The 23,854-nt window shown below is 34.7% G+C and overlaps 5 protein-coding genes across 8 annotated transcripts; 3 read left to right on the forward strand and 2 right to left on the reverse strand.

Annotated features, from left to right (window-relative positions):
- The first annotated feature begins 2,990 nt into the window (after positions 1 to 2,990).
- LOC104713315 (AT-hook motif nuclear-localized protein 29) lies at positions 2,991 to 4,564 on the forward strand. The gene has a single exon (XM_010430411.3). It carries the CDS (start codon positions 3,586 to 3,588, stop codon positions 4,459 to 4,461), a length of 876 nt encoding a protein of 291 aa, XP_010428713.1. The 5' UTR covers positions 2,991 to 3,585; the 3' UTR covers positions 4,462 to 4,564.
- A 1,927-nt stretch (positions 4,565 to 6,491) lies between these two features.
- On the reverse strand, positions 6,492 to 10,844 carry LOC104713316 (AT-rich interactive domain-containing protein 5). 2 transcript variants are annotated; one of them, XR_015566795.1, is made up of 14 exons: positions 10,639 to 10,844; positions 9,949 to 10,393; positions 9,676 to 9,809; positions 9,553 to 9,592; positions 9,148 to 9,200; positions 9,011 to 9,056; positions 8,731 to 8,823; positions 8,231 to 8,367; positions 8,088 to 8,136; positions 7,940 to 8,003; positions 7,586 to 7,652; positions 7,400 to 7,450; positions 6,983 to 7,075; positions 6,492 to 6,896 (listed from the first exon to the last, which is right to left on the reverse strand). XR_015566795.1 is itself a non-coding variant. In XM_010430413.3 (14 exons), the coding sequence occupies exons 2-14, from the start codon at positions 10,375 to 10,377 to the stop codon at positions 6,801 to 6,803; spliced, it is 1,338 nt and encodes a 445-aa protein (XP_010428715.1). In that variant the 5' UTR covers positions 10,378 to 10,393; positions 10,639 to 10,844; the 3' UTR covers positions 6,492 to 6,800. The 2 variants fall into 2 exon arrangements, 1 of the variants encoding a protein (XP_010428715.1); XM_010430413.3 differs by having other exon boundaries at positions 8,231 to 8,353.
- Positions 10,845 to 13,310: 2,466 nt separating this feature from the next.
- On the forward strand, positions 13,311 to 15,978 carry LOC104713317 (protein PIN-LIKES 3). The gene is made up of 10 exons (XM_010430414.3): positions 13,311 to 13,810; positions 13,900 to 14,084; positions 14,179 to 14,258; positions 14,330 to 14,454; positions 14,554 to 14,675; positions 14,778 to 14,936; positions 15,026 to 15,118; positions 15,211 to 15,311; positions 15,400 to 15,638; positions 15,727 to 15,978. The coding sequence occupies exons 2-10, from the start codon at positions 13,947 to 13,949 to the stop codon at positions 15,849 to 15,851; spliced, it is 1,182 nt and encodes a 393-aa protein (XP_010428716.1). The 5' UTR covers positions 13,311 to 13,810; positions 13,900 to 13,946; the 3' UTR covers positions 15,852 to 15,978.
- Positions 15,979 to 19,084: 3,106 nt separating this feature from the next.
- LOC104713318 (protein PIN-LIKES 3) lies at positions 19,085 to 21,645 on the forward strand. Of its 3 annotated transcripts, none has more exons than XM_010430416.3 (10): positions 19,085 to 19,447; positions 19,559 to 19,733; positions 19,829 to 19,908; positions 19,980 to 20,104; positions 20,204 to 20,325; positions 20,417 to 20,575; positions 20,660 to 20,752; positions 20,845 to 20,945; positions 21,048 to 21,304; positions 21,397 to 21,645. In XM_010430416.3, the coding sequence occupies exons 2-10, from the start codon at positions 19,599 to 19,601 to the stop codon at positions 21,519 to 21,521; spliced, it is 1,197 nt and encodes a 398-aa protein (XP_010428718.2). In that variant the 5' UTR covers positions 19,085 to 19,447; positions 19,559 to 19,598; the 3' UTR covers positions 21,522 to 21,645. The 3 variants fall into 3 exon arrangements, with proteins under 3 accessions (XP_010428718.2, XP_010428717.2, XP_087322940.1); XM_010430415.3 differs by having other exon boundaries at positions 19,208 to 19,447; positions 20,414 to 20,575; XM_087466814.1 differs by lacking the exon at positions 19,085 to 19,447 and having other exon boundaries at positions 19,474 to 19,733.
- LOC104713319 (cyclin-dependent kinase B2-1) lies at positions 21,591 to 23,834 on the reverse strand. Its single transcript, XM_010430417.3, has 8 exons — positions 23,331 to 23,834; positions 22,943 to 23,084; positions 22,782 to 22,843; positions 22,576 to 22,687; positions 22,361 to 22,454; positions 22,195 to 22,264; positions 21,976 to 22,114; positions 21,591 to 21,892 (listed from the first exon to the last, which is right to left on the reverse strand). Exons 1-8 carry the CDS (start codon positions 23,555 to 23,557, stop codon positions 21,797 to 21,799), a joined length of 942 nt encoding a protein of 313 aa, XP_010428719.2. The 5' UTR covers positions 23,558 to 23,834; the 3' UTR covers positions 21,591 to 21,796.
- Between the last annotated feature and the right edge of the window lie 20 nt (positions 23,835 to 23,854).

The raw sequence follows: 23,854 nt of genomic DNA on the forward strand, positions 1-23,854 counted from the left end.
TATGCAACTTGAGGTCCATTCCAACGATTATATATTCGGTCCATTCAAAGGTCACATGTTTGGTCTCACCATATTGATTACAATATATTATAGATGATTTTTTGTCACAGTGCTGTAGTCCATGATGTACATATCATGATAGTAGATCATGCATACGACTACCTTATATTTAAAAATTCCGAATGTCAACAATTTTAGCAATTATAATAGTATCGAACTGGTTTTTCGCAGTTTAGGAGTTTCGACCACTCTAGTTAATTATGGTCTCGATTCTCAACTCTCATAAATTTCAAACTAACATCGCATTTTTTATTATTATAATAAAATTTGCTGATGTCGTGTATCATGTTATAAGCATGTAGTCAATCATTTTCAAGTGTAACTTTAAAATATATTATATTAACTTTAAAATATATTTCATTTACATGTTATAAGCATGTAGTCAACCATATTCGAACTTACAATATAAATTATAACTATTCTAAAAATAGTATATTTTAAAACTGATCCCGATTACAAAGAACTCAACTCCCTCGCAAATACGATCTTTACATGTGTATCTTTTTTTTAAAAAAAAACATGAAAAATGTAATTGATCATCAAGGGTTGAATATGAGAAATTTGATAATTATTTTTCAATATTAGAGAAACGTAACTCGAGGTATTTAATACCTGTGTGTATGTGTATGTGTATGTGGTATTGTGGTAGGATAGATTGGGGGAAACCTACACGTGGACCAAGTACCGATGCTTCCGACCGCTTCGACGTGGTACACAACAGCTCAGCTTCTGCTCTGACATTTTGACCGCACGTGACTTTTGCTCCGTGCACGTGTGGATCAAGGCATCAAGCAGACTGTGGCGATTACATCGCCACGTCATGAGTCGTCCGATTGCGCCGGTCATGTAAATCTGAACGGCTCTGATCGAGACTACTTGGTTGCGTGAGGCACATGCATCCACGTTAAAGAGACTGCTTTCAAAGGTGCAGTGCTAACATCAAAATACTAATCACACATCTTTACAACTTCTCTTTTTCGACCCAAGATCCACATTTTCATATCTACAAGTACCGATATATATACACAACAACAAATAAATAATACCTTAAGAGTTTGCTCAAATACTTTACTCTCCTTGATGTACAAATTACTGAATTAGACTTTCTTTGTTAAATCTTAACAAGTCTCAATAGTTCAATTTCTCACCTGTCCTCGTCAAAATTTTTTTTTGCGACTTTAGGTTGCGGAACGAGGTTCGAGGTGTATATTTAAAGCTCTATGTTATCATCTACTAAGATCATTTCAGTACCTATTGATTGTTCGTTAATTATTAGTATATTCTATAGCTTCCACTTATGAATCTTTCTGTGTAAACTGTAAAGTAATAATAATCAACGTGCTTCGATCATCGAATATAATTTTAGTGTACGCTACGCAGAGAAATGCAAACATTAGACAATTATTTTGAGTTTGCTGTAAAATACTCCCTCCGTTTCAAAATATTGGATGTTTTAACTAAAACACGCAGATTAAGAAGTCTTTACTTTTATCAAGTTCAACCAATCAGAAACTATACTGCATAACATAAAATATTAAACTAATCTAAAAGTTGCATAGAAACTTGAAAATATAGGAATCCTATATTATGAAACAAAAAAAATTTCTTAGTTATGAAATGGAGGGAGTACAATTTTTATACAGTTAATTATTCGTTCTTATCAACTAATCATAAATTATTCTTAGTTATGTCCGCCCCGTCCCCCTTATAGTACAGTAAAAGTGGATTAATAACATTACCCATTAAACAAGTGGGGAACTTTCGTAAGAATTTCAATTTCTTTAATATATAGCTTGGAACCACCAAGATCGAGTAGTAGGCTAGTGCCTAGCATAGAAAAGGGAATATGCGTGCAAATTAAGAAAAAAAAAATGCAATTAATTAATTAACTAATACCATCTCTAATACATAAATCTATTTTTTCTCTAAATTAGAGCATTGGTTTTTTTTAATATATTACTCTATTTTCAACTTTAAAATAGAGTTAGTGGAAAAAAGTAGAGGTAAAAACAGAATTGCACTATATATAGAATAATCCTATTACTTTCTTTATTTTAAAGTAAAATATAAAGTAAAGTTGGAGCAAATGTTGTTCTATAATAGAATAGAGAGTGGAGGGTTAAACAATTATAAGTATTCTGAAACGTTGAAAGCAAATATGATTAGCAATAGTTTTCTAATAGCTTAAATCTGTTAATGCAAGTGGTGTTGTCATCTTTGCAATATATTTGAGAACGAGAGAGTTAGATTACACTTTCTATCAAAAATATTGAGAAGAGGTCAAAATAAATTTTCATTCCTTAACAAAAGAACAAGTACTATACTATTTTCTTCTATGTTAGTTCCTTCAAATTTCCGATGCACAATATAAACATTAATCGATAATAAATGTAACTCTTCTATATACTAGCTAGTGTTAGTTCACTCAAATTTCTGATGTACAATTTTAACATTAATTTTTTCTTTTTTTGAAGAAAAATAGATAAGTTTCAGAAGATGATGAAATTGATAATACAAGGCGTTACATGCACACGCTTCAACGCAATTGGATTCATGGCTAACATTTTAGTTTCGCTTCCATTTTACATTGTTTTGTCATTTATTACATCATTATGCCAAAAAAAGAAAAGAAAAATTGATATATACAATATATTTTAAAAACAAAAATTATTACATAAAATCCCCTTTATATTTAGTCCTTATGTTTGGTTTTATATTATAGTTTCCGAACAATTAGTTATCAGCATGTTTCTTCAATCCTCTCTATTCACATTATCTATTTATCTTTGGCTTTTATATTAGAACACTTTTTCTTAATTTCCTTTTTTAAAAAGCTTTAAGGCATAAGCAGCTTTCATTTATTTTCTCCAGTTTGAAGCTATATATAAGCCAAAAAAAAAAGAAAAGGAAACGAATGTATATCCAGAAAAGAAAACTCGAAACCTTGTGTATATAAATATCTTATTTCAAGTAAATTATTAATATACAATTATGCGTACATAAATATATTAATATACCACTATATATGCGTGGTTTTAGATATATTTATTTATATAAAAATGTGAAAGGAATGAATTTTATCTAAAGTTTCGGTGTGTCTATCGAATTTAATTTTTTTCTTTCTTTTTCTTTCTTTCATCGTTCAAGAAAAGCATTGCAGAGTACTCACACAACTCACTCTCAGTCTCAGCACATGAATTAATTTGAAGCTTCTCTAACTTCTTCTGTACACATCACTTGATACGACACCGTCTTGGGGTGAAGGAATCTCTTCTCTCTTTGCCCTAAAGCGAGTTAGGGTTTAACACACACAAGTATAACCTTTTTTGATTTGTGTCTCTTTGCTCTGTTTTTTGTCGGCTTGTGTAACCGATCAACTCAAGCTATTGGCTCCTTACACCCTGAAATTTGACTTCTCCAATGGATCTCAAAGCTTCTCTTATATGAATCCTATCCCCACACCCTCACAATATCTTTATATATGAGCCACAAGAACAAGAACAAGACCCAGTAGATGCGCCGGCCATGGACGGTGGATACTTTCACAACCTCTTCAGACCTGACCTTCATCGCCAACTTCAACCTCAGCCTCATCTCCACCCTCTGCCTCAACCTCAACCTCAACCTGAGCCTCAGCAACAACAATCAGATGATGAATCTGACTCCAACAAGGATCCGGGTTCCGACCCGGTTACCTCGAGTTCAACTCCTGGGAAGCGTCCACGTGGGCGTCCTCCGGGATCTAAGAACAAGCCGAAGCCACCGGTGATAGTGACAAGAGATAGCCCCAACGTGCTTAGATCTCATGTTCTTGAAATCTCATCTGGAGCCGACATAATTGAGTGCGTTAACACTTACGCTCGCCGGAGAGGGAAAGGTGTCTCCATTCTCAGTGGTAACGGCACGGTAGCTAACGTCAGCATCCGTCAGCCGGCAACGGCTCATGCGACTAATGGTGGAGCCGGAGGTGTTGTTTCTTTACATGGAAGGTTTGAGGTGCTTTCCATCACTGGTACGGTGTTGCCACCACCTGCGCCCCCGGGATCCGGTGGTCTTTCTGTCTTTCTTGCCGGCACACAAGGTCAGGTGGTCGGAGGACTCGCGGTGTCTCCGCTTGTGGCTTCGGGTCCAGTGGTACTTATGGCTTCATCGTTCTCTAATGCAACTTTCGAACGGCTTCCGCTTGAGGATGAAGGAGGAGAAGGCGGAGGAGGAGAAGTTGGAGAGGGAGGTAGTGGAGCCGGAGGTGGTGGTCCACCGCAGGCCACGTCGGCATCTTCACCACCGTCTGGAGCTGGTCAAGGACAGTTAAGAGGTAACATGAGTGGTTATGATCAGTTTGCCGGTGATCCTCATGTGCTTGGTTGGGGAGCCTCAGCCGCTCCAAGACCACCTTTTTAGAATTGAAAATTATGTCCGTAACATAGCTGTAACCAAATTTCATTTTTCATAATTAAAAAACAAAAAAAAAAATCATTCTATGGTAACAACTTCTTCTCGATTATTTGAGGTTCGTTTGGTTTTAATATGGTTGATCATATTTGAAATATTTGAATTCGTCTTCAGGTTTATACATCTCCATCTGCATTTTCTCTTCTTATTTTAATCACTAGGGTTTCGTGCTGTACCCTATATATTAATTTGTTTTATGCTTGACTTCACAATAAATAATGTTTTTAGAAGCCAATTTCATTATGTCACTTGGTTACCTTCATTCGTAGTTTGTAACAATAGAGTGATTCAGTATGTGAGATGGTATGTGTATAATCCCTGTTTGGGGTAGGTATGAAAAGTTAAACACTTAATCTATGTTACTATGTATATGAACCAACAAATCAAACATCTGGTTCCTTTTTCATTCAATTATATATTATACCTTACATGAAATCCTCAAAGATTTTATGATTTGGAAACCCTCAAGATTGAATATCATGTTTATTCATGGAATCTGATTTGCTGATATATGTTTTAACCAAGTGATTTCTTTGTTCTTCGATGAGATCGATACGAATCTTTCTTTGATTCTATCAACGAATCACGAAAATAACGTTCTAGACATTTACAAAAAAATAAATAACATTTTAGAATTATATGAATCTGTTTTAAGAATAGCGGTTACGACGAAAACGACATACTATAGTTTTGTCGATTCTTAGAAGAAGAATATATTCGCCCGTTACAATAATGTAAACATGATTTTCGACGGTTACAATGACCGATTTAAGGCGTAAACACGAGAACAGTACATGTCCAGCCAAAACCAAGACATGAAAAACATTTGGCTCAAAGTTTCATCAGTTTCCCTTTAAAAGATTAGGAAGCTCTACATCAACATATATAGCCAAGTGGGTGTTGAGTACCAAAACAAAAATGTGTGAAAATGAGGAATGCATCAAGTCCCTAGGGAAGATATGTATGGATAATTTGAAAACATATAATTTATATTAAAAAATCAAGTTAAAGGAAAAGCTTGTACATGACCAATGCATGTCCAAAATAATTTTGAGGTGAAATAGATCTCCAATGAGCTGCTAAGGGAAAACGGGTGACAACTTTTTATATATAAGAATTTGAGATATTTCAGGTTTACTTGTTATAAGATGAGAATGAGAGGTGGTTTTATTTTTATGAAAGATTCATTATACATTAAGACTTTTTAGGGTCTAAACTATGTAAAGAGAATAAAGGGTAATGTACTTTGGGACTTTTAGATACATGCATTAAAGACTTTATCTTTTGAGGATTTCCATGTGCTCATGTCATGTGCCTTACATGCAAGTGAGCAAACAATTGGGTGAAGATGTATCTTAGCTTCTTCATTCTGTGTTTTCTAGTACGCTGATAAGTAAACGTTGATGTAAATGTATGCCTAATATGAATTAAATCAATTAATTATGACTGGATTCATATAATCATATATAGGTTTTGTTTTCGAGGGAAATCTAACAGAAAATGTTGTTCTTAGATATCGAAGGATCATGGTTTGAATTCTTCTATAACAATTTCACCAGGGCCAGCGTAGATTCAGTGTGCTTCGAACTATTAAGACTTCCAAACAGGTGTTAACCACTATACCACAGCACACTTTTGAAAGTTGATGTCCTTAAAACTTGTATATTTTCGTGATGCTTAAAGCACCAGCTTCTCGGGCTTTAGCCGGGCCTGAATTTCACTATGGTAAACGTATATATAGATAGTAAATATCATATTTTAACATATAACTCGTGCTTATGAGATGAGGGACGGTAACTCCGTAACATTTTGTGATTTTCAGCCATTAAACTCAAGCCCAAAACTTCCAGCCCACTATACTTCAGTACTCTACGATAGAGATGATCGGATGATGATGATCGAAGCAAAATCTTAAAATCTTACAAAGTTGCAAGTTTTTCTTTACGTAAAAACTAAAACTGAAATAAGAAGAGGAAAAAAATCAAAACTTCAATTTTTTTTTCGGGAAATATATGTATGATCATCAGCATATCCTATAAAAGCAACAAATAATCTGAAAATCATAACCATCCTAAGTATCAGGGAGCAGCTTTCCTACTAACATCAATGGAACACCAACGTTCGTTTCCCTACTTTACGAGATATTCAGAATTCAAGCTACAGTCAAACTATCACGTTTGCTAATGTCTTTAGTACTGATACAAACGAATTCCTATAAGAACCGAACTGGTCGTCGAATTCACCAAAGAAACAACTAAAGAACGGGCTCTCGAGAGAGATGAGACTGGTCATTGCTCATATGGGACTCGCACAAACAGTCGACCGTGCAGGCTCACAACCGCTGACGTGTGCAGCGGATCTATTCTTGCTGGAAAGTTCACAACCTTACCAAAACCAAAACCAAAAATCAAATGGAGACGATCCTTCATTTAGTAAACATGGCTCTGTTTGGACTATGTAAGATGCTAACCTTTTTGAAGGGTGTTATTCCCCAAGGATTGTCCAGCTGCTCAGGTTGGCCTGCTATAACTAGCCGCCCTGCAGGATCTGATTGAACGCGGACCTGAAAGAAGAAAGCAACTTTTGTTGAGTAACTAAATTCCGTGTACAAAGATCATCAGCATGTTCATCATAGCTAACAAAAATGGTGTTATTCGAGATTAGAATCCAGTATCTGTCTACTTAAAACCTCCCAAACAAATCTATGTCTACTTAAATCCTCCCAAACTAATCTACTACTCACATCTATCTCGTAGTAAACAGCATATATAAACTGCTTTGGTACCTAACAACCTCGGCGAGACTCTTTGCATTAAAGAAAAAGAGCCAGTGATGAAACGCTGATCAAAGAAGATTAAGAGATTGAATTCCAAGGACAAAATCTCACCTCTTCACGAAGAAGTCCAGGTACCAGGGCAAATATCTCAAAGCAGTCTTTCTGTAAATAAAGGTAACAAAACAAATTCGGTAAGATTTCAGATTCAAAACAAAGAGCCAGAGTGCATTTTCAGGCAGTCTTGATTTTGACTATTGTTATACATTACGTGAGAGGGGAAGCGGCAGAGGTACTCACAGTTTCTCTGACATTTATCTTCACCCAGTCTGCTGGGGGTCCAATATCTATAACCTCGGCAGTTGACCTATCAAGCCAAAACCATACTATTAATATATTGCTTTGATTAGATATAAGAAAGGAAACGATACAGGTAACAAAGTTCTCCGTATTCATTTAGACGCCTACGCTATATCTGGAATGGTAGTTCTTACAACTACCACACACAAAACAGTGCTTGTGATCCACCAAAGACCACACATTTGACGATAAAACAGGCTTTTCACAATTAATAAGACTATCTGTAATTGCACATGGTAAAGAAATCTTGCATAAGAGAGACAAAAAACACAGGAGATGGTTAGCTTTCGTAACTGTCTGTCTGATTCATGTGTAAAAACAACATCCGCGCCAGTAGGTGTTTTTTGTTTCTGCAAACCTGACAAGAACAATTAAACACGGTGGCGTTAGGTAATCATTTTGTAGACCATGGAGAACAATAGCCACTCCTTAGGAATAATACCAATGTTTTTGAGGTTCTTTTGCTTTGGGGTTGAACTCAAGCCTTTATCCTGAAAAGAAAACGTACAAACAGCATCATGTTTAAGAGTAAGTTGTGCATGGTGATTGGTGAACCATGGAGCGTGGTAAGGTCGAACTAGAAACCTTAACAATAGGCTCAGTAACCTCTCCAGATCCAAGAAGGCGCTGAGAATGCCAACCTTGCATAGCACGAGCTGCAGCATCTCTTCGTGCTCTACCTGACCCTGAACCTTGATGGCTAGTTGCCTACATAATGTGCCCTTATATCAATGAGAGAAAGGGGAGGTATGTAAAATTTCTGTTTCTGCCTTTCTGGGAGCTTTTAATTGGTAATTATCTGGGTGGTGTATACATAATAGTTCTTATGCTTCCCATTTGACACAAAAACGGTACAGCTTAATTCAATCCGATTACAGAGAGTTGTACTCAACATGCTTAACTGATATTACGCATGCCCAAAACTCCCCTTTGCATCTAATCATTCTAAAAAAGAACTGCAGAGCTTTCACTTCAACTAATTTAAACAGCATTTTTACCTATCTTTAAATCGACCTCCTCTCAAAGTGTTCACCTACCCACCTACCCACAAGCATAAAAATTCACAAATTCATAGGAATTCTTACCTCCTTTTCAAGGCTTGCAGACGGAAGAAATGCTGAACCAGGAAGGTTAAGCTCACCATTTTGCCTTAAATGCTTCTCATACTCCAAAAGTGCCTGCAATTGGAAAGTAAGAATACAAATAATGAAGTTTCTACATCTTGATAAGATAAAAATCAACCAGTAAACTGTTAAAAGGCTAGCTAGTCTCAGACACATTCCTGAAAAAGGAGCACAAGGAGATTGTTTGGACTGAACATGTATGAAATGAACTAAACAAGTACTTATAAGAAACGAAATTCACCTTTTCATAGAAAATGCGGAATGTCCAGGAGACTGTAGTGCATGTTCTGAATGATAATGAAACAAAAAAAGTGGGGAAGTTAATGTCATACAAGAGACGGAATTGGTTGAGGAGTTTGAGAACAAAACCAGTCATACTTCGGAGGATGGAAGGATTCTCCAACTTGCCGCCATAGCTTAGATGTGGTAACCTGTGTAAGAAAATGAAAGTCTCAGGAATTTTGAATAGTTTCACACAATTAGAGCTAAATTTATAAATTTCTCAAACAAAGCAGATGACACTAAGCAAATTGAGTTCCAAAAACACAGACGTAACACAATTAACAGATAACTGCATTGACTTTAATTCTTCCTGGAAACCATTCCTTGGTCTTAAAATCATCTTTTCATTCATTAGCTAACAACCAAAATTTCTAGCTTACTATAGTTATAGTTCATGACTCGTATGTAATAATGTAGAAGATTTTTAACCTACTAAATGGGGAGAGGAGGGAGAAGATCTTAGTAAACATAAATCTTAAAGTTACGAAAGTAGATAATTACCACATCGTAGCCACCTAACTTGATGACGGCCCTCCATAGCCTACATTGCAAAGTAAACATGCAAATGTCAAACAAGAAAATAACCAGAAATATGAAATTTCCCAAGAAATTAAAGCAACTTACTTGAGACAATTTAAGGGCTGACCATAAAACTTAGGGGCTTTAAATTCCAGGAGATTCTCCTTGTGGAAGGCCTCCACTTCTTTAATAAACGCCTCTTGATCCGCTGGTGTCCCTGCTTCATCAACAACCCTGGCCTGTAGAAAAACGTGAACTTGTAATGAAACAGCCACTGCTGACCACAAATCTCTTTTCTCTTAGATAACAAAAGAATGATATTCAACGGTTAATGCAGATGCAAGCAGGTCAATTGTCTCAAATGTTTGCTCTCATTACCTCAGAATCACTTAGCAACCATGTCTTCCACTTCTTAACACTTTCACCAGCAACATGAGGGCTCGACGGTTCCCCCTTGAGAGAAGTTGATTCCCCGAGTTTTGTCTCCTCTTGTCCGCCTTCATCCGTAATCTTCTTTCCAGACTGATCAACATCAACATCACCATTCTTGCCATCAACAATGTCCTGACCACCTACTTCCTCATTAGCCTCAGTTTGATTAGTAAGGGGAGCATCAGATAAATGAACATCACTTTCTAAAGTAAGAGTCGTATCCTCAGGAACAGGGGACTTAGGTTTTTCAATAGAGTTTTGGTCTTTCTCTTGTTCTAAACGCTCCTCCACCTCTACGGCTTTGGTATCAACAGGAGTAGCATCAACATCAGCACCAGACGGCACATCTTGCTCTTGCATTTCCGTGTCCGCCATCAAAAAGCTTCTTTCTCTAAAATATAGAATCATAAACAAGAACGACGAATTCAAAATCCTTAGGAATACGATCAATCCACAAATTCATAAACAATTCAAGGAAAGCAATATCGATTAATTCCCGAGAGAATGCAATAAGCATGTAATCGAGAATCGGAGAGCATAACTCTCTCACTGATCCGCTATGATTCAAACTGACGGAAACAAAAAGGAATCGAAAGCAGTGGTAAGAGTGCAATAAAATCCAATTGAAAAGTTTACCGGTTCCGCAACGAAGACGACGCCGGTGACGGTGGAGTGTAAGGTTAGGGTTAGTTAGTAGCCGGAGAAATTGAAAATCGCCGGCGGAGTAAAAGGAGCCAGAATTATCAAAAATCTAACGGAGAGAAAGGCGCAGATCAAATTATACGGATTGGTTTAAAACATAAAAAAAAAAAAAAAAAAAAAAAAAAAAAAAAAAAAAAGATTAAACAGAATCAAATCATCAAAAACAAAAATAAATGATTTTATTGGCATAAATGGTTAATTAATTAAAGGAAATATATATTTACAAGGTATCTTTATTAGGAATGATATCTCAGGAAATTGAACCTTCACGGCCCATGTAAATGATTAAGCCCATTACTTTGGAATATGGGCTTAATAACATAAGGTCTGTTATGAAAAGAAAAAAAAATCTAAGTACAACAAAAACAAAAAGAAGACAACTTATGTATCTTGATTCGATTAGCATAAACCTTAAATTTACGTGGTTTGCTTTACCACTATGCTGGCGATATAGTTTTCACTAGTACTTACTTATCAAAGTGTCAAATAATTGAAAACTTAATTGAATTGATGTGAATCCAAAAGAAAAGACCACTTCATGATTCATGAATTAGCCAGCCTTTTCTGATGCCCTACATCTCCAATACTAGTACAAATCAGAATTTCTGAATATCTGTCTCGTGTATTGAAATGAGTAGACCGTTTCGAATCGAGAGGTATCTTTTGGTGTTGTTTAAAGACTTAACACATACCTTCAAAAACTACATCTTCACGAGGCTCTTGTGTTTAAAGGTATTGCTTTTCCTGAAAATAGCTTATAGGATTAATCAAGTCACATGGTTTTTATTCTATTGTAACTCGCTATTACGACAAGTTACGCATACTACTTGATAAGGTCAGCGTTCATAACAAATGTTGGTATTGCAATTTTTTACCAACCTGCTAAGAGATGGACATATATAGAATTGTCTACTACGATCATTATATTAAAATTATGGTTTTTCTTTGATATAATAAATGCAGACTATGCAGTACTGTTTTTTTTTTTTTTTCAACATTTCTGCATTATGGGCCACAACTGGCCGGCCCATTAGCCAAATTCCTACATTCGTAAGAGCCGGGACTCGATCCCGGGTGTGATGGTGCCTTGTGCATTAAGGACTTACCTTTGGCCACTGCACCAAGGCCACTGCAGTACTGTTTTTATATAGAAGTGTTATTAAAGTGTTGAATTTATTCATACAGAATCATCCGAACTACTATTAATTAGAACTTTTTAAGTTAATCTTTCTTTTGGTCGGTATATTACAAGTAAGTAACCATGAAAGCAACTTACATTTTTGTTAGTAGGATATGATTATTATAAATTCAATAGGACATTTTATATTCGACTGTTTCGAAAGCAGCTAACATTTATTTCTTGCATTGAATTTTGAATTTTGTGGTTGTGCTTGTACACAGCATATTTTTCTCGTTATCCTTAACATTCAATTCACTGGTACGCAACGCAACGACTTATTTAGGTCCCGGCCAGCATATATATATATTTTATGGTTATACACAAGTACATGTAAATTCTGTCAAAACCTTCAAAATGTTATGAATTAAATGCTTATAATTGATACTTAAAAAAAAAAACTACTTATAAGTCTCATTCTATCCATATTATTTGAACTTAATAATGAGAGAAATAATGCTAAGAACAGGTAGAAATAAAATTTGTATATTTTTCTTAATTTATTTTAAAAATACTGAAGATATATGATAATGAGAACATACTAAGATATATATATGATAATAAGAACATGATATATATACTCCTATGAATATGCTCATTAGAGAGAGTATAATATGTATGAATATGCTCTTTTTGATTTTATAATGTAATTAAACTTACTCTTCATATCGTGTCAACTTGCTTCCAGATAATCTCACCTTGATTTCACTTGATTTTTTTTTTGTTTTTAAAGGTCTAGATCTCACTTTAAGATCGGCAACAAACTTATAATTATCTTTTTGAATGGTAACAGAGACCTGTACCAGCAGACCGCACCAGTCCGCCTCCTCCATTCAAACTCTTTAGTATCGACAAACACCTACCTAAACCTAAACGACCGTTCAACATTGGGTTAAAAATGCATGCTGAATCTTACAAAATAAAAATATATGATTGAAACATATTTATGAAAACAGTTCGGCAGTATATATATATAGATGACAAAGCAAAAAAACAAAAGCATTATTGTTCTTTTGGTCTAAAGTCTAAACCATTCGATTCGAATTCGATGAACACTTTTGCGATAAGTCCACATCTTGGGCAAGGAAAGAACCACATATATATATATATAAAACATGGGTACGTAACTTAAGTATCGTTGTCGCTCTGACGAAAGCTATGACGACGAAGATAAAAGCCTCATGTACCATGAAAAATGTATAAACGACAATTTACGAAACAAAACAAAGACCCGCTTTTATTTAACTAATAATTAATTAATTAAAAATAAACACAGTGATTGACTGACTGACCCGATTGAGAGTATTTCAAAAAGTATGGATATTTTTTTATTTGGTATTTTCTATAAGATCCAGAAAATACATACACGAACGTCTGCATGTTACAAATATACTTACATATAAATCAAGCTAGTTGTCAAATTTGTGGAATTCAGAAAGGATCTAAGCCAAGAAATCTGTGATAACGTAACGTTGATTTGTTCCTTACGGAACTCTCTTAAAAACTAATCAAAGAAAAAGAAAAAAAGATGTAAAAGTCTGACCCGGATCATGCGGACGGACACCAAGTTGGTTCTACTACATACAATACAATACAATACAGTACCATGATATTAATCAATTGTGTAAATAAAATTCCGTAGAAAGAAAATATGAAATTCTCATCCCACTAAGACCCATATAGAATAATAAAAATAATTTACTTACCTTTTAAATAATAATAAAAGGATAAGAAATTTGTTCGTTTTTATGGTATTAAATCGTTTATTTTGGGATAGACAAGAATTTTAAATAGTATTATTATATACTCGTCTCTTTCATATAGAGAGAAAGAGAGTTCCGATTGTTCTGGATTCTTATTCTACGGCGGCGTTATTCTCACTGTCACCGTCGGATAACCTCCGTCTCTCTCTCTTCCTCTACAACAACGGTAACTGTTTAGTTTCTCTTCGGTTTCTCCGAATTGCTCTGTTTTAGTCGTTGGTTTCTTGAAATATATATATTTTTTAATGTTTTCAGATTGTGTATAGCTTAGCTTTGGAAGAATAATAAAAAAAAAAAAAAAGATGATGAAGATATTGGATCTGTTCATCACTTCACTTAAACCAGTTGTGGAGATTCTTTTGATTACTTCTGTCGGATTCTATTTGGCTCTCGATGGTGTCAATCTTCTCGGTCAAGATGCTCGTAAACACTTGAACAACGTCAGTTATTTCAAGTTTTTTCTTATCAAAAAAAAAAGTCTATACAATTCTGATTTTTAATTTCCATTTTTTTTTTTGTTATGTATGTATATAGATTGTCTTCTATGTGTTTAGTCCTACACTTATCGGAAGCCGTTTAGCTGATAGTGTTACTTACGAGAGCTTGGTGAAAATGTAAGTCTGTCATGGGATTTTTTTTTTTTTTGGTTACTTATAATGGAAAAATGATGGTTTTGTTGCTGTAGGTGGTTTATGCCGGTTAATGTTCTGTTCACGTTCATGATTGGTTCCTTCTTGGGTTGGCTTGTTGTTGTCATTACTAAGCCACCTCAGCATCTTCGTGGTCTCATTGTTGGTTGTTCTGCTGCTGGTAAACAAAACAAAAAAAAACACTTAGCATGTGATGAATTTGTCTGATTTCAAGATGTGTTGCTGATGATGAGTAATGTGAAACCCAAAAAAAAAACAGGGAATTTGGGAAATCTGCCACTTATCATTGTCCCAGCTGTTTGTAAAGAAAAAGGAGGTCCCTTTGGAGATCCTGAGAGTTGTCAGAAATATGGACTGGGTTATGTTTCTCTCTCTATGGCTGTAAGTTTCTCTGTCTCTCTCTCTCTCTCTCTCTCTTTCTTCAAGATTGTTTTATCATCAGTGTGTATTATCATGACACTGTACTTGGTAAATGTTTTTTAGATAGGAGCTGTTTACATATGGACTTACGTGTACAATCTTATGCGTGTGCTATCCAACTCACCTGTTGAAATCCCACATGACTCTGTTGAATCGAACTACGACAGCTGCAAAGTCCCACTCATTTCTTCTACCGAAGAAGAAGAAGAAGACAACCATAAGGTTTCCATCTTCACTCAATAATAACTTTGAATAATCATCAATGTGGGAATCATCTTTTTTGGTAGTGAGTGTGTGTGTTTTTGTGACAGGTTGGGAGGTGGGAAAAAGTCAAGCGAAGATTGGTTTCACTGTCAGAGAAAGTCAACCTTCAGACAATATTTGCTCCGTCAACTATTGCTGCGGTTTGTGTTTCAAGACTCTTTTCTTAAAGCATTATATATAGATGTCACTCACACTAGTGTAATCTTCCTAACTTTTCTTCTTCTGTTGTCAGATGATCGCGCTTGTGATTGGGATCATTACTCCTATAAGAAAGGTAGTAATCGGCACAGAAGCTCCTCTCCGGGTGCTTCAAGACTCAGTAACTCTAGTGGGGTAATTGTAGTTTTAAGACTCGATACTCAACAGTGATTCATCTCTTAGGAAAAATCATCTCTTAGTGTATTGTTTCTTTTGGATGAAGAGATGGGGCCATTCCTGCTATTACCTTGATTATTGGAGGAAACCTACTCAAAGGTATGAGGAGTTCAGGAATGAAAATGTCCAGCATTATCGGCGTCTTGGTTGCGCGTTACGTTTTGCTGCCTATTTGCGGTGTTCTAATCGTAAGAGGAGCATATAAGTTGGATTTAATCACCAAAGAGCCCTTGTACCAGTTCGTTCTCCTTCTTCAGTATGCTGTCCCACCAGCCATGAATCTAGGTTTCATTGCTGTAAACCAACTCTTTAAATACAGTTGCTTTCTTCCAGATAAGATACATGCATCATTATAGTTGCACTTACTTTGCAGGTACAATTACTCAGTTATTTGGAACAGGGGAGAGTGAATGCTCAGTGATGATGCTCTGGACTTACTCTTTAGCTTCGGTTTCACTCACTGTTTGGCCCACATTCTTTATGTGGCTTGTGGCCTAAACCTCCATACTCATCTTGTTATACGTGTCCCATATTCATTCAATAATTGTTCGTAGACTTCTAGGTGATTGGATCATGTATAATAGAGAATATATACTCTTAAAATTATATAAGCTTTTTATACAAACTTTGGACTTACAGTTAGAAAGATCAAGTCCAGCCTCATCAAGGTTTGGAACAGATTAGGAGAAACTCTTGCTACTATGTTGATCCTTATTTGATCCATCAAGAGATTGTGAGGCTTAAAATCTGTGTTATGATACCAGGATAAGTAGTAATTACACTCTAGTGGTGAGTGTTCTGATTAATTTCTTGAAATCAGTTTTCCCATGTATCTCAAACCTAAAATCCAACTCTAAGATGAATTGTCTAATTAACATCAGATTTGAGATTATGATGTAGCATTTCTAGCCGTTTAGTATCGTCAAACAGATACCTAGGATCACGTTTATGACTTCCACATCAGGAGGGTTTGAGATACTCAATCAGTCAATCTATATAATAATAACAAACCGAATAAATGCGACCAACAATTGTGTTTTTTCAATCGTAACTTTTGGATATTTTCTGAAAAGTCGTGATAGATCATTAAAACGGTTATTTATAAAAAATTACAACTGTTCACTGTAAAGTTGTGTCGATTGGAACATTCGTATCTTTTGAAATTTATATATATTTGTCTCTTTGAACTATTTTCATTTTTTTTGTCATGACACAAAATCAACTAAAATTTCAATCTCAACAGTTTATTCATTTTTCTAAATTATTTTCTAGCATTCATTCTTTTAAAAATCAAGAAATTCCTCTAATTATTGATTTAACAAAAGATTTTTGGAATGATGAATCTATCTCGAATAAATGCCACCAAAAGTTGTGTTTTTCAATTGTACTTTTTGGATAATTTTCCAAAAAAAATCTGTCGAAAAATTTAAATTGTGTGTTTTACACAAAGTTGCGATTGTTTATTGTAACGGTTTTTTTGTAAAGTTGCAACTGTTCATTGTAGAGTTGTGTCTATTCTAATATTCGTATCTTTTGAAATATATATATATTTGTCTGTTTGAACTGTTTTCATTTTTTTGCCATGACACCAAATAATATAAAATTTCAATTTTCAATAGTTTTTACAGCTGTCTAAATTATTCTCTAGCATTCATTCTTTTAAAAGTAAAGAGATTCCTCCAATTCTTGACTTAACAAAAGATTTTTGGAATGATGAATCTAATTTACAACTTTTAGTTAATTTTATACATAGAGTTTTTTCCAAGAGTTAGATGGATTATATAATGAGCTTTTGGATTTGACTTTTGAATATGGTAATAAAGATGCCTTCTATTTAAAAGCAGTTTATATGAGTTTGTAGGTATAATCAAGTGCAGACACAACAGTTGCAATTTTTCGTAGTACATTTTCGTAAAAAAATGTTTTTTTTTGTTTTTTTATAATTCAAACGATTGTATCTGTTCATTGTAGAGTTATGTCTTTTCACTATATTTTATTTATATTTTTTTATCACAACTTTTGTTCTAATAGGTGTGTCTGTTTAAATAGCATGCTCTTTTAACTCTCTTTATATTTGTCTCTTCATCACTAATTAACAAGTTCGTTGAAACAAATTTTTCATTTTATGTTGAGTCTAGATAATTGAATATATTCTATAATCTAACTAAAATTTTCAAAATAATTATAGCAATAAAGAAATTTTATACAACTTAATATTGAATTTACAATTGTGTCTATTTATCTTAAATTCTCCGCTATGATTTCTGCGGAGAAGTTTTCTCTGAAAGGTATTTCATCAATAATTAATGTCAGGTCGTAAACAGGTACAATTGTATATAAAAAATGATTAAATGGTTTGTAGCTAAATAATTTACCGATGGATGATGTTGTAGTTGCAATAGCAGAAGCAGCTCTTGCTATTGCTCGCTTTTTGTAATAACAAAATATGGCAGCCCTAAATATGATACTAATATTTTAATATTTAAAAATAATAATAACAATCTGAATAAATAAGAACAACAGTTGCGATTTTTTGTAATACTTTTTTGTTAAAAAAATTTGTTTTATTTATTCTTTTTAAAAAGCTCAAACAGTTGTATTTGTTTATTGTAGAGTTGTGTCTTTTCACTATATTTTATTCATATTTTTTCATCACAACTTTTCGTTCTAATAGGTATGTCTATTTAAATAGTCATATCTTTTGAACTCTCTATATATTTGTCTCTTCATCAAAAACTAACAAATCATTGTTTGTTGAAACAAACTTTTCATTTTATGTTAAATCTAAATAATTTGAATATTATTTTTCTTTTTTTTCTATATATCTAATATTCAATGTTATTCTATCATCTCACTAAAATTTTAGAAATGATTATAGTAATATAGAAATTTAATAAAACTTAATATAGAATTTACAGTTGCGTCTATTTATCGTAACATTTTGTTAAAAACTATTTTAATATTTAAAATTTATTTTATTTTGTTCTTAAGAGTTGTGTATTTTAATTTTAATTTACCATTGATAATGTTTTACTCATTATTTAATATATTTTTAATTATAGTTATTTAATAGAAAATTACATTACTCATTATAACCATTAGTTCAATATTTTCAGTAAGGATCACTTTGTCATAATGATTTTTTTAATTGTACCTCTTTACCATAATTCTTCATAAAAGTATCTTATATTTATAATACTTTAAACAATATGTTTTGCAAAGTTGCGTCTATTCTACATAATATTTTTTGTTATAAGTTTTCATTTTGATAATTGTGTTTTTATTAACAGTTTATGTATTTAAACTATTCTATTACATTAAAATAATTTCATAATGTATATTTTTAAAAAAATTTAATTATTTTTTCTAAAATACTTCCCCCGCGATATGACGGGAGTCTGAGTCCTAGTTGATACTAATAAAAATGTATGGTATATAACAATTTTGGACGAATTATTAGAGAATAGGCTCCAAAATATACTATGTAAAATTTGTAGTACAGAAACATTTTAGTTAATGAAAGATTCGCCAGAAGATAGATGACAATGACAAAAAAGAAAAGAAAAAAAAACTATTTAAAAATCAACATCATTGTTCTTTACCATACGATGAACACTATGTGACAATCTCCACATCTTCACAAAGAACCACAAAAGTAACATGACGACGTTTCCGATTTGTATTCTCTTCTTAGATAAAGCATCATTCACATGACAATATACGAAACAAACAAAGAACCTTTTGAGAAGTTTTCCAAAAATTATGGAATTTGTTTTTGTTTTTGGTATCTCTATCAAGAAAATTAATTGAATAATAACTTTAATATATATTTCATGAATTAGGTAACAAAAAACAATAATAAAGGAACGTCTGTATAGAAATTATTATAATAAAAAAGTATTACAATCAAAGGACAGGAACTTCAGAGTTATCATAAGTTTGTAAGTTCAGAATCATGTTGGACTTCAAAAAGGAGCTAGCTAGGAATCTATTATATCTATGATACGTTGGCTTTTTCTCTTTTTTCATATGGAACAAAACAGTTCTTACTCTTATCTTTAGATCTGTCTCTCTCACACACTTGCTATAAAAAGGTACTTTATAGGAGAAATCGAGCTCTGTTAGCGTCGTTGCTTCTTGCAGCCCCATTGGTTCACTGTTTCTTCTGCTCAAATCATGGATATATCTATTGATTATGTTTGCAGATTGTAGCTTTGGAAGAATAAAGAAAAATTGGAAGTAGAGATGAAGCTTTTGGAGTTGTTTATAGCTTCATCTAAACCAGTTGTGGAGACTCTGTTGATAACATCAGTTGGATTTTATTTGGCTCTCGACAGAGTCAATCTTCTTGGTCCTGATGCTCGCAAACATTTGAACAACGTCCGTTTATAACTTTGTTTCACTCTCTTTTCTAACATATCCAAATGATTCAAGTTAATTTCTCTGTGTTATTTTGTGTGTTTTTTTGTATATAGATTGTCTTCTATGTGTTTAGTCCTTCGCTTATTGGAAGCCGCTTAGCAGATAGTGTTACATATGAAAGCTTGGTGAAAATGTAAGTCTTTATTGAGATTTCCATTATGAGTCCGATATTATATCTTTGCTCAATGATGGATTTTGCTGCAGGTGGTTTATGCCGGTTAATGTTCTGCTCACATTCATCATTGGTTCGTTACTCGGCTGGATTGTTATTGTCATCACTAAGCCTCCTTCGCACCTTCGTGGTCTCATCATTAGTAGTTGTGCTTCTGGTACAAGCCTTAAACATGATTTCAGACTCTGTTGTTGCCCTTGTTCTCCTATATATGTCTTGCTTATGAAATGTGATGATGAATGAAACTGAAAACCAGGGAATTTGGGAACAATGCCTCTCATAATCATCCCAGCCATTTGTAAAGAAAAAGGAGGTCCATTTGGAGATGCTGAGAGTTGCGAGAAATATGGAATGGGTTATGTTACACTCTCCATGACTGTAACTTCTCTCTCTCTCTGTCTTTCTCCATCTTCTTCAAGGTTTTTTATATCAGTGGAGATCATGACACTTTATTTGTATACGTTAGCAGATGGGAACGGTGTACTCATGGACTTACATATACAATCTTATGCGTGTGCTATCGAACTCTCCCGTTGAAACCCAACATTCTGTTGAATCCAACTACAACAGCTGCAAAGTCCCACTTATTTCTTCCAAGGAAGAAGAAGAAGAAGACAACCATAATAAGGTCTCATCATCACTCACTTAATTAATAACTCTTCATCATCAGTGTTTAATCCTTTTGGTATGTGACTGTGTGTGTGTGTGACAGGTTGGGAGGTGGGAAAAACTTAAGCAAAGAGTTGTTTCTCTGTCAGAGAAAGTCGACCTTGCGTCAATATTTGCTCCAGCAACTATTGCTGCGGTTTGTGTTACAGACTTTTACAGTGGCTCCTTTTCTTATACATTCAAGATATATCACACTAGTTTAATCTTTCTTACCCTTTCTGTTTTCAGATTATCGCCCTTGTGATTGGGCTCATCACTCCTTTAAGGAACCTACTAATCGGCACAGTAGCGCCTCTACGTGTGGTTCAAGACTCATTAACTCTATTGGGGTAATTCTAGAACAGACGAATCATTATCTTAGTAGTAGCTCAACAATGATTCATCTCTTGCAAAAACTCACTTTTTATGTGTCCTGTTTCTTTTGGCTGAAGAGATGGGGCCATTCCTGCTATGACCCTGATTATGGGAGGAAACCTACTTAAAGGTCTGACGATGAGTTCAGGAATAACGAGTTCAGGAATTACAAAGTTTAGCATTATTGGCGTCTTGGTTGCACGTTACATTTTGCTGCCTATAAGCGGTGTTTTAATCGTGAGAGGAGCATATAAGTTGGATTTAGTTACCTCAGAACCCTTGTACCAATTCGTTCTTCTTCTTCAGTATGCTGTCCCACCAGCAATGAATCTAGGTTCGTTGCTGCAAACCAACTCTCTTTTAACTTGATAAATATTAGTTGCCTTTGTGTGTATCATCAGATCATTAGATTTACTTACGTTGCAGGTACAATGACCCAATTATTCGGGTCTGGGGAGAGTGAATGCTCAGTGATTATGCTCTGGACTTACTCTTTGGCTTCCATTTCACTCACTCTTTGGCCTACATTCTTCATGTGGCTTGTGGCTTAAACACCACCCCACAAACTCGATCATGTTATACGTATCTCTTTATTCAAGAATTGTTCTTAGACTTCCAGATGCATAATTGCAAATTTTTATATATTCTTAAAACGTTAAAGCCGTTTGATACAAATATTCGAACAGAAAGAAACAACAATCAGAAGTGATATTCTGCTTGAAAGAAGGATGATTCCTAGAGGGTTCCCGAACACAGCACACTAGAGATATGCTTGAAAGAAGCAAAACATAAAACTGGGAAAGATACTAACTGAAGATTTAAATCCTTAGAGAGAAGACTTGTCTGGCAGATCATTAAAGTAAGGATGCTCCATAGCCATCTTTGCTGAGATTCGTTTTGCTGGCTCGTACTGTAGCATTTTCTGTTCAAGAAAGACAAATAACGCAATTAGTTCATCTGTTGAGTGTGTGTGTCTGATAACTAATTATAGAACTCTAGACTTACAGATAGAAGATCAAGTCCAGCCTCGTCGAGGTTTGGAACAGCTGAGGAGAGACTCGAGGGTTTCCACTGTGGGTATTCATGCCAGTTCTTGAGTGTGTTCACGCCAGGCCACATTTCTTCATTGGGTGTCCCAAACAACCTGGAAGAGCGACACAATGAACAAAGGTTTTGTTGTGTTTGTCGTATGTAAGAGGTTGAAGAATCAGGACAGAGACTTACTTGAAGATATGGAGGAGCTGTTGGAGCTCAGAGTCTCCCTGAAAGATTGCCTGGTTGGTCACAAGTTCAGCTGTAAATGGTAAAAAGTAACAATATGTTAGCTGCTAGTACTTTATAAATCAAGATTGATGGTTAAATCAACGAGGCTGAAAGGGAGAATACGTACCAAAAATGCAGCCAACAGACCACATATCCACAGCTGTAGAGTAGTGGGTAGCCCCAAGAAGAACTTCTGGAGCTCTGTACCACAGAGTTAATATCTGTTGCAATGGAAAACCAATATCAAAAACCATAAGTTGTAGGTTCATAAAAATACATACATTGAGATCAGACAAACACGGATAGGACATAAGCACTATACAAAGTGTCAAAATAGACTACCTCATGGGTATACTTCTTCATTGGCAGAGTGAAGGCTCTTGCCAAACCAAGATCTGCAATTTTGAGCCTCAGCGTCTTGGGATCCATCAAGAGATTGTGAGGCTTAAGATCTCTGTTATGACACACCAGGATAAGTAGTAAGAACAAAGATCTCTATTTCAAATCATTCTCACTTGAAAAAGATGAAACAATGGAAAACAGTTCACCTGTGCAATATCCCGTGGCCATGGCAGAAAGCCATTCCTTTACAAAGTTGGTACATCAAGCTCTGCGAAATGATTTCAGAATGTTGTGTTAGTGGACATTATATCAAGTGAGGAACACATAACGAAGTTAAAAGAGAGCTATCAAAAAACAAAATAAAGACCTTGATAGTGTGGGGTGGAATGTTCTTGCCAGTGCTACGGAAACTTCTGATGAACTTCTTGACATCAGTATCCAAGTATTCAAAAACCAGGTACAGTACAGTTTTGCCTTCTTTGCTTAGTCCTTGCTTAACGTCCATCAACCTGATAAAGATATATATATAAGATGACAATCAGGTTCTCTGGAGATTTGATTTTTGCAATCACTAGAAAACTAAACTCATCTTTTATCAACAAATTCCACAGATCTATGAACAGTTACTAACTAAACTCAGATTTTCTTAATTGAGAATCTATCTAATCTGGAAAACAAGCGAGATAGTGATTGAATCGACTGATACAAACCCTAACGCAGATTAAAAAACGAGATACGATCGAGAAAACTCTAACCTAACGATGTGGGGATCGCGAGCGAGCATGCGCAAGATGGAGATCTCGCGGAGAGTGGTGGAAGGAACGCCTTCTTCGTCCTCGTGGAGACGCGTCTTCTTCAGAGCGACGATTTTGCCGGTAGCTTTCTCTCTGGCTCTGTAAACTTTCCCGTAAGTCCCTTCCCCAACTTTCTCAAGCTTTTCGAAAGCGTCCATGGCGGAAACAGCTATTACTCCCTCGTCCATCTCTCTAATTCTCTCTCTCTCTCTCTCTCTAGAAATCGGCTCTCACTCTCTCTCAATTGGGTTTCTTAGAATTGGGAAAAGTGAATTGGGGGAGAAACAAAGTGTATAGAACGGCTTATATAAATTAAAATGAGATTGAAAATTATAAATTTCCTTTTTCCTGAGCTTTCCACAACGGATCAATTTTCGAAATTCAAACTGGAGCGGTCTTTTGAAAAACGCATCTTTTTCTTTTTTTTTTTTTCTTAATTTGGTTAAGATTTATCAATTCGTGTCCACTTGTCATTACACGTATTT

This window comes from Camelina sativa, chromosome 9 (assembly GCF_030686135.1).
Source record: "Camelina sativa cultivar CO46 ecotype springtype chromosome 9, ASM3068613v1".
NCBI classification, from domain to species: Eukaryota; Viridiplantae; Streptophyta; class Magnoliopsida; order Brassicales; family Brassicaceae; genus Camelina; species Camelina sativa.